Below are 13863 nucleotides of genomic sequence, written 5' to 3' on the forward strand. Positions count from 1 at the left end.
ATTTAGTTGGATTTTTCTCCAATTCAGTTTGGCTAAAGTATTAGACATTTATTATTTATTCTTAGTTTTTCAGGTAATATGAAGCAAGGATCAACCCTTAAAGACCTACAACTATTTTTTAGTGATTCCCAAATGATTTTTTTCAAGATAATACATTTCCAAAGTGGTTTATCACCATTTATTGTTTTACTCTCTGTATTTTTATTGGAAAAATATGCACAGCAGAAAACAGCTTCTTTACATTTGTTTTCTTCTCATGTTCTGATTAACTTACAAATCTAGAACTATTTTTGGGGGGAATTCCAAATGGTTTTATGTCCTCGTTTACCCTTTCATTAGTGATTTATCACCCACTATTATAATATTATCTTCTACATTTTGCATATTTCCGTGAAAACCAGGTTCCTTTATTCCTATATTGAATTGACTGATCACGTAGATGTTGAAAAAAGCTCAGAGTGAATTCAAAGGTTATTACATCAAAACAGATTTTTTCAACAAAATATAGAATTAACTGAACATAAAACTGTCATTTGTCAAACTACATGGGTTTAATTGTACAGGGATTTTTTACTGGTTTCCATGGTCACTATGGAGTGTCTGAAAAAAGACACATCTGATGTTTCTGAAAAGCTGAATTATTACCTGAATTATTTCCATGTATTGATAAGACTAGTGGTTCCAAACCTAGGAGATATTTTAGATCAGGAGATGCTTTTGGTTTTTCCTTCTGAAATCTAACTCTAACATTACTGTGCAGCTTCACTGCTATTTAAAACATTTGCTAGAAAAGTAAAAAAATAAAAAAAATAAAAAAATAAATCAAGTGCACTTAAACCACTTTGATAAAATAACTGAACTTATTAAACTCACATTTTTAACACTGGTCTCTTTAACCCATTATATTTTAGAAGTAACATTCCCAACACTACTTTTCTGTCCAGTGCTGATTAATTATTCAAATGCTAAAGCCAATAACCTGCTCCTCAACATCTGGAACTCCACAGGATATCCTTCATGTTAATAACATTACAGCGAAAGATCCATGCAAGGCAAGCAACATAATCTAGAAGCACTAGAAGTTAGTCATGCTCATGATGTCATTAAAAAAAAAAGAATAAATAATGATCAACTATATGGTTTAATATGTCAATGAAAAGTTGCTTAAAGGGGTTACATACAGTGTTGATATTCCAAACTCTAACATACCAGAACACACTTAACATGTCACTGTTTACACACATCTGTATTATGATATCTGCAGGTTTTCTTCAAATTCAACACAGCCTGTTATTTAGTCGTTCAAAATAACAGTGTGTCTTCTAATGTTCACTTGCTGCATCAGCTGATACTTTACATTAAACCTCTGTTAGCTTAGCTCCGATTTTAGACAGAAAACAGCCACAGTAGAACCACTAATCACCTGTTTTCTGTAGTTTGTGTTGTCAGTAGCTGAACTAAAGATCTGTTTGGAATTGAACAAATAAAGTCAGAACTGTCAGTTTAGCCTGAACCGAGGATTAGCAAACGAACTTAGCAAAGATGATAACATCCCATAATACCTTTATACCTTCATAAACTCACCCATTTAGAAGAAACACTGTAATACCATCATCAAACTCCATTCTGTTCATTTATATCTGCGTCCAGTGGTGAAAACAACAGTATTTCTAGTTTTTATCACTGTCTTAGACTCTAAAAGTTGTTTCTTAATGGTTCTCATCCCATCTGGTCACTTTCTGACACTTTGGTCAAAGGTGTTAGTTTTCTCCATGGCAGACCAACAGAGAGACTCACGACTCCCTCTAGTGGTCACATAAATCAGTCAGACTACAGTATGAATATATTCAGTTCATATCTCTACAACCACATTTGTATTTTTAACAGAACCTCACAGGTATTTATTCTAAACACTGTAACATAATAATTCTGTCATTTATTTTAGTATTTGAAAATAGAAACACTACATATAACCCCTTTAAATTTCATCACTATTGTAAACAATTTCATATCATATCATATCATATCATATCATATCATATCATATCATATCATATCATATCATTTTTTACAATATCATTAATGACACTGATTTTATTTATTTTATCCATCTACTAAAGTCAGAATATTCTAATATGAAGACTTAGGCTATGTTCGACAACAGGATTTTTTAGTAAAATCAGATTTTTTTGTGTGCTCGTTCATTTTACACATTAAATGCGACTTCTATCAGTTTTGAGTATGAACTGAATGCGACCCTGAAATGACCCGCATGTGCAAAAGAAGTCCTGACATAATACGTGACCACGCAGGCACGCACTGTGTTTGCGGAAGTGACACTCCTAGGACGCAGAATTGGGACGTTTGTCGCATTTCAACGACATTAAGGTCCGATAAATTTGACTTAGCTGTTCAGGCTGAAGTCGCACTGCAAAATACCAGATACATATTGGATTTAGGACCACATATGAAAGTGGCCTGGGTCGGATTTGTGCTGTTCAAATTGTCTTTAACAGGTCGGATACAGGTCACATATGGGCAAACACATCGCATTTGCCTGCAGTCTGAACGTAGCCTGAGTTTCTTTTACTCATCACATGACATGCTCTCTTTGTGACATCATACTGTTTGGACTATTGTAGCACAATAACATGACATGATGCAAAACTATGATATGACTGTGATTTGGATTCAGATGACTGTGAACTGATGTGAGACCAAAACAAAAACAAGGATCTGGACATGAATTCAAAGTTGTGGGACTTTCATTAAACCAGTGATTAAGAAAAGGGGGAGTCCTCCAGTACCTTGGTGTGTGTTAGCTGCTGGTGTTAGTGGCTTGAGTTTTAGTAGCAGTGGTTAGTGGTAGTCCTTATAAGGGAACGGAAGGCGGGGCTACCTCCTGCGTTACCTAGAGTCTGCGAGTCCAGGTCGTCGTCGATGAACTCCTCACCCTGGATGATGTGCTGCGTGTCTTCGCTGTGGTTGACCGGGCTGGTCATCTCCTGCTCCTTCTCGTTGTGCATCTGGGCGTACACGTTGCGGTTGCCTGGAAGCTTCCTGAAAAACAGTGGGGGATAGGCATCCTCAGTCCTAAGCCAAGGACTGTGGGATTTGTAGTTTTTGTAAGATGGGGCTGTAGTTTGACACTGGTTTTCATTTGAGTGACATTTTAGTGACTTTGTGTTCGGGACATGAGGAGGAGCTGCTGGTGGTGAGAAGAAAGCATGCAGTTACACCAAGTACCACACACACACACACACGCACACACACACACACACTAGGGGTGTAACGGTACAGAAAAATTTCTTTTCAGTACGTTTTTGGTACAATACAGGAGACCAGTGAAGGGGGGGTATGGGGGGTGCACTCTGTAACTAGGACATTTCTACAAAAATAATGTTCAGTCATTTGTGCATCAACAGGCACCCCACATGTTATGCGTTTTTGTACTTTTGAACGTTCAGTGTTCGTTTATGGCAAACACTGTAATTTACTGAGTGTTTGTGAACGCCTCACAGTATTCCCTGAGGTGCTGTGAATGTGACGTCACAGTAACGCCACAGCAGAGGCACGGTGAAGGAGAAGAGGAGCAGCTTCACTTGATTTTGCAAACTTGATTTAAAAAATAAAAACCTTTTTGCTATAAAGGAACCCGTGGACTCATTTGTGCCACAAAGCAGCAACAAACTGAAAACCAAATATCCAACCCGGCTTCTGTGTCTCTGTTTTAGTCTCTATTGTCAAGTTTTCAAGTTTTAGGGCTTTTTGTTGCAGTGCTAAGAATTCACCACTGCTGAATGTATATAGAGGAAAGCCTGCACATGGGTTCTGCTTGTCTCCACCCTGCCCCCCGACTGTTTGCGTTCTTCACATAGGCTACATGTATTTGTTCAGTACACCTTCGTACTGTATCCAAAGCCCTGAACTGAAATGGTTTAGTACAAACGAGTGCACCGTTACACCCCCAACACACACACACACACACACACACACACACACACACACACACACACACACACACACACTGAAGAATCCATGCATGTTCCTACTGTCAGGTGATATTATGTTCTATTCTTTCATTACAGATTCATTCCAAAGCAAGTATTTTCTTATGTCCTCCTGAGACCCAGCAATGCATTTGTGTCCTCTGTAGGGGACACGAGTTTTACAGCTTTATTTATAAACAACAAAAAAAAAAAGAAAAAGATGCTGTCCACTGCAAAAGACATTTCATAAAAAATTAAAAATAAATCTGAAAAAATGGTTGCGTCATGTTGTTTCCAATCGAGACAATTATTTAATGTAAAAAAAGAGTAAACTTTTCCTTTCCTGGGTCTCAGCAGGATATTTAATTTACTGCCCTTGAGTAAATTCAAAGATTATTACATCGAAACAGAAAAAATTAACGAGAAAGTGACTTTTTCAGTCAAAATATATCATTTACTCCACAAAAAACAAGCCTTTGTTATTTGTTAAACTACACAGGTTTTATTTGTGAGTCATTGTTCAGTATGGAGTCTCTGAACGTCCCACTGGATCACATCTGATGACGGTGAAAAGCTGAGAACCTTCATTTTTCCTGAATTCTCAGTATATTTAGGATGAGTGGGTCAACAGTTATTACACATTTATGATCAGCAGATGCTTTCAGTCACTAGTGGCTGTTAAACGGTTTGGTAAAACAGATTGTAAATAGATCAGATCTGACTATTAGTCAGACTAGTAACCACATTCAGTCTGTTCACCAGATATGAGTCAAATTTAGTAACTACTGAATGACATTATCATTTTCCTGACCTTTTATGTAAATGGGCAATGTTTCCATTAAATGTAATGAAATATCAGGACTTCCTCATGTTTATTAAATGGTGCAGGAAAATAATATCTCATTTCTAAAATGCAAAACAGTGCCTGCAAATCATTGTGGGAACACATTTTATCTGTACATGTATAATACAACACTGGGCAAAAATGTAGTCTTTTTAATTTTTTTTTTCCTTGTTCTGTTTCACTGATGCATGAATATTTCTGTGTCCTCTAATGCTCAGGCATCTGTTACTCTTAAAGCTGCTGAGCTTCATACTTTTTGGCATCACTGGGCCAAAATGACCTTTTCTGCATGAGGTTTATCAGGAAATAGAGACTACCAACACTGTAACAGGAAATTTCAACTGAGTTCGTGTTTAGTCTTTTGAGTTTGATTAAAAGGAATGTGGTGCAGAGGTTAAGTATCTGTTACTTCAGTATCTATTTTTGTTCCCCCTTGATTTCATCTCCTGCAGCTTCATTTGTGATTCTGATGAGTATGAAACATCTTTACACTGATGGAGTGGATTCTTCTGAAACGTACATTACTGACAATTCCATTTCCAATGTTCATCAGCTGATCCATAAATTGTTACTTGATTTAGAATCTACTTTTTGTTTGTATTTTCCTTTACTTTTTCTCAAAATACATCTTCTAAAACCATCATTTTCCATCATATTTTAGAGGCCAGTACTTGCCATTTGCAACTAGATGCCTACATCCTCATCACTATCACCTACAGCCTGTCTGTCCATGGGAGAGGATCTCTCCTTCACTGTGGTTCTCCCCGAGGTTTCTCTTTTCCCGGTGGATTTTGGAGTTTTTCCTTGCTCTAAGGTTGTGGGATGCCCGGGACATTAATCCATTTCCTTTATCCACTGTTTATTTGACTGTTGTTTATTTAGATATACAACTAATTCTATAAAGCCCTCTGAAGCAACACTGTTGTGATATAGGGCTCTATAAATAAAACTGAATTGAAGTGAACTATTAACAGATAAACAACTTCATAAACAGAACTGGAATAACAGCATCGTTTATAGTTTATATTCTATTCTTTTTTTCTATTTTTCTATTATACTGTATTATATATGTATGTAATATATATAATATTATATTATATTTTTCTATTTTTTAGCTCCTCCTTGCCTGTTTTTAAATCTCTTCTTAAAACCCACTTGTTCTCCTTGGCCTTTTAACATTCATGCAATGTTGATCTTTTGTTTTTGTTTCTATATTTTAACTTGTATTTATTTATTTTTATTTGATCTGAATGCTTTTTAATGCTGTTATTAATTTTTATTGTGCTTTCAGTCTTCTGTACAGCACTTTGGTCCACTGTGGTTGTTTTAAAGTGCTTTATAAATAAAGCTGAATTGGATTTTTCGGTATTCTTTTATATTTATGTTCATTTTGCAGTGTGGGGCCTTAGAGTCTTGTAATTTCAGTTTTCTGTATGCGATGTACATATGGTAAAAACTGACAGTAAAGCTGACTTTGACTTTGATCAGCATGTTTAGGTCATCATTGGTTTTAGCTTTGACTGGGTCATGCATATGGTTTTCTTGTATATTGTATTCTATTTTTCTCTCAATTGTTATTTTTACTTTTATCTATATTTGAGATGTCAATTTTTATTTATTTTTATTTACACCTATTTTTTTTTTTTTTTTTGCACAATTGGGGTCTGTCGCAGCTCCAACTTCACTGTCATTGTCTTTGTCAATGTCATGTGACAAAAAAAAAGATTCTATTCTATTCTATTCTATTCTATTCTATTCTATTCTATTCTATTCTATTCTATTCTATTCTGTTCTATGCTGTTCTATTGTGGGACAGGTTAGCATGCTGATGTGTACATGTGAGTTTCTGATTTGACACACTTACCTTTTAAATTTGTAAAGAATGAAGGAGCCAGTGGCGATGATGCTGATCAGGAAAATGACCGCTAAAGCCCAAACCCCTGGACTCCCTGCAGCTCCGTGGTACCCTGCATTAACAACACACATACACACATACAGAATACATCATGTTAGCAGTTAGAGCACAACTTTGATAAGAAAACTCATTAGACTAATGGAGAGACAAAAAAAAAATATCTCAAAACTGCACAAACAAATGCACAAAGGACAAGGTAAAAGTCTGGAAACATCCCAAGAAGAAGAAAAGACCTGACAGAAATCATTTCCATTTCAGAGAAGAGGAATCAGGTAAAAAAGCACAGCACAGTACAGTCAAAGTCAGACCAGGTGAGGTTTGGATAGTTAGTGACAGAAAGCTGCAGGTGTGGATTCATGAACGCACCAGTCTGTGTGTCGGCTGCTGCAGTGTCATTAGCAATTAGACCTAGCCCTTGGAAATAAACCAATAATATACATGCAGTTATCATTTAAAAGAAACACAAAAACTGTGTATACAAAGCAGAGTGTACAGGAAGGAACACACAGTTTGGAGACACTCTACCTGTATTTGGGTCGGCCAGCATCACCAGAACCTGCAGACCCCCTCGGACCACAAAGCTCACGTTGTTGTCGTTGAAGGCTTGTAATATGGCAGGGATTCGCTGAAGACGAGAAACACATGCATAAAGTCACTATTACATGGAATATAGTGGTAAGATAAGATAAGATAAGATAGCATACGATGGATGGATGGATAGATAGATAGATAGATAGATAGATAGATAGATAGATAGATAGATAGATAGATAGATAGATAGATAGATAGATAGATAGATAGATAGATAGATAGATAGATAGATAGATAGATAGATAGATAGATAGACAGACAGACAGACAGACAGACAGATAGGTAGATAGATGTACTTTTTTTATCCCAAACTGGGAAATTAACATTGTGATCACCAACATTGTGATCAGATATTTCTGAAAAGGAACCAGGTACCAAAAGGCTTCAACCCAAACATGATGATGATTAAAACTGAGGTTTAGTCTTAAATGGGTTTATGTTCATATCTGTAAGTACTTTTGACAAATTTAGCACGTTATCTTCAGACTGTGAATAATATATTCACATAACAATAAAACAATACCACATCCTGATGTACTAGAGAAACTCTCATTCCAGATTTCTAATCATCATGCCTGATTTAGTCAAGGTTAGATGTTTTTCCTCCAGTACAACATACAGTAGCTTTTCTGGCTTTTATAATATATTTGATCTATCATTAGTGTATGTACAAGTACTGTTGTACATACAGTTGATATAAAATATTTGTACGTCCTCTGATGAAATAATTGTGACACTGATTTATTCTTGTATTTAGTATGTAATCGCTGGTTAGAGGTGATTACGGTATATAAATGTGTTTATAAATAGAACAAATGATTCCTGCGCTATCTATCTATCTATCTATCTATCTATCTATCTATCTATCTATCTATCTATCTATCTATCTATCTATCTATCTATCTATCTACACCGACTATACTACGAGTGTTAAGTGGACAACTATTTTACATTATGTTAGGTGTAAAAATGCTGTATAATATGAAACACTATTATGTTGTCTTCATATTGAACATTATAAATCAGTGTTTTACTATAAATACTAAACACACTTCATCGTGTGAGTATCTGTGGCTGAGCAGTGCAGTGAAAACAGATCATCATGTTGTTTTGTCTTGCATTAATGAACATAAATCCATCCGTCTGTGCTGTACCTTATCTACGAAGATGCTCCTCTTGGCTGGTTTACTGTCCAGTGGGAGGACGTACAGGTCGGCCGTGGTGGGAAGACCTGGCTTCACCACGGTAACCAGCGACTCCTGAGGAACACCTGTGATCTAAAGGCAGAACAGCAGAAGTCAGTAAGTCTGTTACTATTGTGATGTCTGCAGCTGCACAGACTAAACCATCATTGTACCTTGGCCAGTATTTTGGTGACCACATGGCCGATGTCCTCTCTCCACTCTGGGATGTTTGGGTTGAAGCGGTCCAGGTTTCGGCTGAAGCTCAGAGGGATGACCTGGAAGTTATCTGGGGGGACAGGTTAGAAAAAAATCACATTAAAGGTCAAACAAAAAGAAAAACAGTCATGAATATAAAACACCACTTGTTACATTGCCACACTGTTGGAAATATGTTTTTAATCTATCAGAACCTAGATTAGTGCAAGGTTATAATAGTTTTGGATTTTTCATTATAGTTTAGTTTTATTTAGCTTTTTTTTCTCTAATTCAGTTAGTTTTAATAGCTTTTAGAGCAGGTTTGCTAGTTTTTATTTGTTTGTGTTTTTTTTTTCTAAATGCTTAGTTTTAGTATTAGTTTTTTTATATCTTTTATCTTCCTCACTGTCGTCTTCAAATAAATCCCATACAGGGCTCTGCTGCTTTCTCCTAACTTTAGTCTCCATGTTTCCAGGTAGAGTGGGGATGAGAAGCTGACTCTAAACCACAAGTGATGAGAAGTGACGGACCGTGAAGTGTCGTATGATGCTGCCAGCTAAAACTGCTTGAGCGAAATAAATCGATTTCATATCAATCCCACACTGACAAAGATGAAAACAAAGGGAATTGTATCCATAATTTTTTTTAACATTTTATTTAGTTTTGCAAGCACACAACAGGGTCAGTTAGATATTGTTTTTTTTTTCTTTTAATTGTAGTTTTTATTTATTTCATTTAACAAAAATGTTTTTTCAATTCTAGTTTTTGTCATTTCGTTAGTTTTCAATATTAACCTCGGAAGTCAAAGTAGTAGACACCGCATGAGTAAATACAATAAATCTGGATCAATGGACATCTCTAAAGAATCATCTGTAACCAATTCCGAGCTAAATATTAAATCAACCATCAAAAATTTGTACTTCTAGGTGTTGTTTTTTTGTTTTTGTATTTTTTATGTTTTCCACTGGTGATGACAACAGATACTCATGTTACTGTTGCCATAATTACATTTCCTACAGTGTTTATTTTTATTCACTTTTTCATTTCTTTCTACATGTCAGTTTTAGTTTAGTTTTGTAGTTCCAAGTACTTTTTTAGGTTATTTTGAGGGACTGAGTATTAGACCGTTTTGATTTAGTTTTTCAGGTATTATGTAACATTCCTTGGTCTATAGAGGCTGAAATGGGTACAATGAAAGAATACATTAAATATGATTTACAAAACCATGCTGATTCAAGGTTCCACAATGTCATTCTACCCCTGTTCACCCTCATCCATTAACATATAAGGCAGATCAAAACAAAGCTGCTTTTGCCTTCCATTTCCATTTAGTCATGTTTCACTGGATTTATTTGCTCAGCTAGTTTTAGATTTTGTCTTTTTTTTTAATCAATTTTAACAACAATAACTCACACATACATATCCATACTAATACGGATATTTTTCTAAATGGGTATTATTGTCAACATGATACACACTGAAATGCAGAAACTACTGCAAATCAGCATCAAATAATATTGGACATGGCAGATACAGAGGCTTTAGTCTGTCATGAAGCTGAGCACAATGAAAAAGTTATAAACTTAAGGTAACTTTAAAAGTGATGGTTCATTGATTTTTTAGATTTTTTAATTTTTTCAAAAACCCATTATCAATACACGTCTCATAAATGTGTCAGTGCTGATGTCTGTCTACTGCAGGTAAAACACTTCCTTCTACAACTATATCAGTGATATCTGATGTTTTAAGTGCATGTTCATTGTACTTCCCTCATCTCTTAGTTTTTCCTGCCCACACAGATGCACACAAACTAAAGTTTTCAAAAATCGTCACTCAAACTAATAAAATCTCAGTTTTTGCACCCTAAAACATACTTTGTGTGTAAAAAAGAACCCCAAATTACAGAAAAAAAGATCTGATTTCTGGATCTGAATCTGATTTTCACTGTGTTTTTGTTTTATAAAGTGAAATGTGTTTGAAGTAGTGAAGCTAATAGGTTGTTTCATATGTGTGTTACCATAGACTTGGACAGTCCTGGTGTCCTGCACCATGGATCGGCCGTTGGAGGCTTGGACTGTGACCGACACCTCTCCAGTCTCTGGGAAGCGTATCAGAAGGCTGTTCTGCAAAGTCAGTGTGGGCTGCAAGACAAAGTCACATCAGGTGGGCAGTAAGTCGGCTGTAAATTTGTTCTGGGAGAAAAAAAGTCTTTCATGTCTGTGGCTATGTTTCCCAGATTGAGGGCCAGAACCCAAAACACAGACCCACATTAATTTTATTTATGCCTAACAGCTCAAGAGAATAAAAGAAAGCAAAAAAAAAATTAAATGAAATTCAAATGTTTCACATATTATGACATGTGAATTAAGTTTTCTAATTAAAACAGGAAAGTGTTATCTGAACACTTTATAAATGTTGACCCAAGCAAAGTGATAAGGATTAAAGAGAAGAAGAATTAGTTGTAAAAGTCCATTACTGCCTATCAGACTTTAAAAAATAATGTAAAAGATGGAAGAAGACCAAAAGACATAACAAGACAATGTAGCAAAAGAAAAACAGAATCAAAATTATGTAAAAGACACATAATGACAAATATGAAATAAAAATGTAGATATAGTTTTGCTCCTGAGGAGACAATGAATTTCTTAAAGTGAATAAATTTAGTAACAGATTTTGTCAAGGAGCTGATGATTCCATCTGTTTGTCTGATTGTTTACCTGTAGACTGTCTCCTATCCACCAATAGTAGACAGTCAGGTTGGCTTCAGTGGGAAGAACCATGGCAGTCAGGTTGACTTCATGGTTTGTCCCAGCGATGGGAACCACCTCTAAGTGAACTTCCTGCAGAGGAGCTGGAGGGTAACATAAAGAATGGGGTTAATTAGACAAAACTGCACATAATTTAATTAAAACACAAGCCAAGTAAAAACTGGAATCAAAGTAAAAGCCAGAGTACAACAGAGAATTAAGGAAAAGTAATGACTTAAACATTGGCTGAGGGAACGTGTGGCTTCAGAATATGTGACGTAGACTATTTGGAAAAGAATGGAGAGGAAAACAGCAAAGGGGAAATGAAAACAACATAGTTTGTTTATGCTCCATTTACGAAGATATCCTATATTATAAAAGGGAAGTGGACTCTATAAACAAGGTAAAGGAATGAACAGGATCAGAGGATCTCGAACCCATGGTTCCCTACGGGTCAATGTCCTAGTTAAAATATTATTTGTTAATTTCAGAATGTTTGTAAGAATTACTCAAGTGCAAAAGATGGTTTTATGTCTGAAAAGTTGGTCGATAAATACCTTCAGTAGCAGCTCACTGCTCAAGTCTGCTATGAGCTAATGCTAATGCTAACAATAGGTTCTGTGTGTGTGTGTGTGTGTGTGTGCGTATGTGTAAAATACAGGGATTATGAAGCAGGTAAACCTAACTTAACCTAACCAGGTCTGACTGAAGTTGTTCTTTGCTGAATATGCATTTTCTCATAACATAAAGACGCTAGTGTAACACAATTATGGGTGGATTAACCAAACATTCACCATATAGTAAGTGTGTCTACTGTCTCACCTGCAGCTTTGTGTACACTTCATCAACTTCTATGTTTCTTAAAGATCTCAGTAAAATCCATCCATTCATTTTCTGAACCGTTTAATCCTTCAGAGGGTTCCAGAGTCGACCCTGGCCCATAATGATGTGTTACAGACATTGTACAGACAGACAACCATTCACTCTCACATTCATACCTACAGGTTATTTTATCTATGAAGTGTATGTCTTAGGAAGGTGGGAGGAAGCCACTCAGACACAGGGAGAACATACAAATTTACCAATAAATGTATATAATAATATATAATCACAGTCCTTGGATAAGAACAGGCTAATTAACCCCATGAAAACCTCCACTGTGGGTTCTGACCTGTGACCTGGATGAACATGGTGGCCTCGTCGTGTCCTGCAATGTTCTCAGCCTTCACTGTGACTTTATACACCCCCGGCTTTTCGTAGCGATGCTGGATGGGTTCGTCCGTCACCGTCAGGTTCTGGTAAATGGCTCGGACCCCGTCACCGAGGTCCACCTGGTACTTGGTGCTGCTGGTGTCACCCTGATGGGGAGGACGGAGGATTAGCAGAGGGTGGAAAACACCTGAAGGAAGGGGAATGTAGGTGAGGAAAAAACTGGTATCCCACCTGTTCCTGCTGTACGATGAATGTGATGTCATCACCAGGTGCCACCGCCAGCATCTGCCCCTTTATGCCCACCTGTAGTCCTTTTGGAGGCAGAATGGGGCAGGTGTGCTGTTTGGCACTCTGCTGCTTGTTTATCCCCCCTTCGCATACGTTAGATATCACTTTCCTGTATCTGAAACACAGCAGAGGTTTTATTTATTTATTTATTTATTTTTATTTTGTGATTCCAAACAACAGTATTTATTAGCACTAGATGATTCATCATGATTTCCATTAACCCTCAAAGATCTAAACATCCACCAGCAACCAAAAGCATCTACTGATCTAAGATCTTTAACAAGTTTTGAACCACTAATCCTATCAAAACATGTAAATAATTCAGGTGAAATGCAGCTTTTCAGTGACATCAGATTCGACCCATTTCACACTCAGAGACTCTGTGTTAAACACATGTTCTGTTAATGATACATTTTGCTCAATAAGTCTTTTTCTTCAGTTTTCTCTGTTTTGACATAACCTTTAAATTTACTTTGAGCTTTTATGGGCATGATCTACTATGATTTTATCTATGATATTTATAAATGAGTAAACTGAAAACAGGAAAATATCAGATTTTCGCTGATAAATGCAAAATGCAAAAGATAATACTATAATCAATGCTTATAAATCATTTAGGAAAGGTTAAATGGGGACATAAAACCTATTGATAGCCTTTAAGTTAATAAGAACATGACTAATAATGAGAATAAAACAAATGTAAAAAAGTTGCTTCCTGTCATGGAGAGACATTTAAGATGTAAGATGGAAAATCAGTTCCTTTATAAATATTGTATCTGCTGTTTCTAAATTCCAAAAATGAACATTTCTCCTTGTTTGTGGATTTTGAAGTGAAAATGAAATCATTCTGTTTCAACTTTAATTTTCTATCTACAAATGTGGTGATTTTATACAACTG

General features: G+C 36.1%; 1 protein-coding gene across 7 annotated transcripts in view; it reads right to left on the reverse strand.

Moving 5' to 3' along the window:
- The window catches only part of sorcs2 (sortilin-related VPS10 domain containing receptor 2), a 593249-nt gene that overhangs the window by 1754 nt on the left and 577632 nt on the right, over positions 1-13863 (reverse strand). Inside the window, exons 18-27 of one of the 7 annotated variants that reach the window (XM_030162127.1) lie at positions 12909-13080; positions 12637-12823; positions 11436-11569; positions 10736-10859; positions 8697-8809; positions 8494-8616; positions 7274-7373; positions 7115-7162; positions 6698-6800; positions 2900-3060 (exon numbers count right to left, since the gene is read on the reverse strand). In XM_030162127.1, the coding sequence (XP_030017987.1) occupies positions 2900-3060; positions 6698-6800; positions 7115-7162; positions 7274-7373; positions 8494-8616; positions 8697-8809; positions 10736-10859; positions 11436-11569; positions 12637-12823; positions 12909-13080 (1265 nt within the window). Of the gene's footprint in view, positions 1-2807; positions 3106-6697; positions 6801-7114; positions 7163-7273; positions 7374-8493; positions 8617-8696; positions 8810-10735; positions 10860-11435; positions 11570-12636; positions 12824-12908; positions 13081-13863 lie in introns of all 7 variants that reach the window. The other 6 variants (XM_030162125.1, XM_030162123.1, XM_030162126.1 and 3 more) reach the window with 6 other exon arrangements.

Source organism: Sphaeramia orbicularis, chromosome 18, assembly GCF_902148855.1.
Source record: "Sphaeramia orbicularis chromosome 18, fSphaOr1.1, whole genome shotgun sequence".
Lineage (NCBI taxonomy): Eukaryota > Metazoa > Chordata > Actinopteri > Kurtiformes > Apogonidae > Sphaeramia > Sphaeramia orbicularis.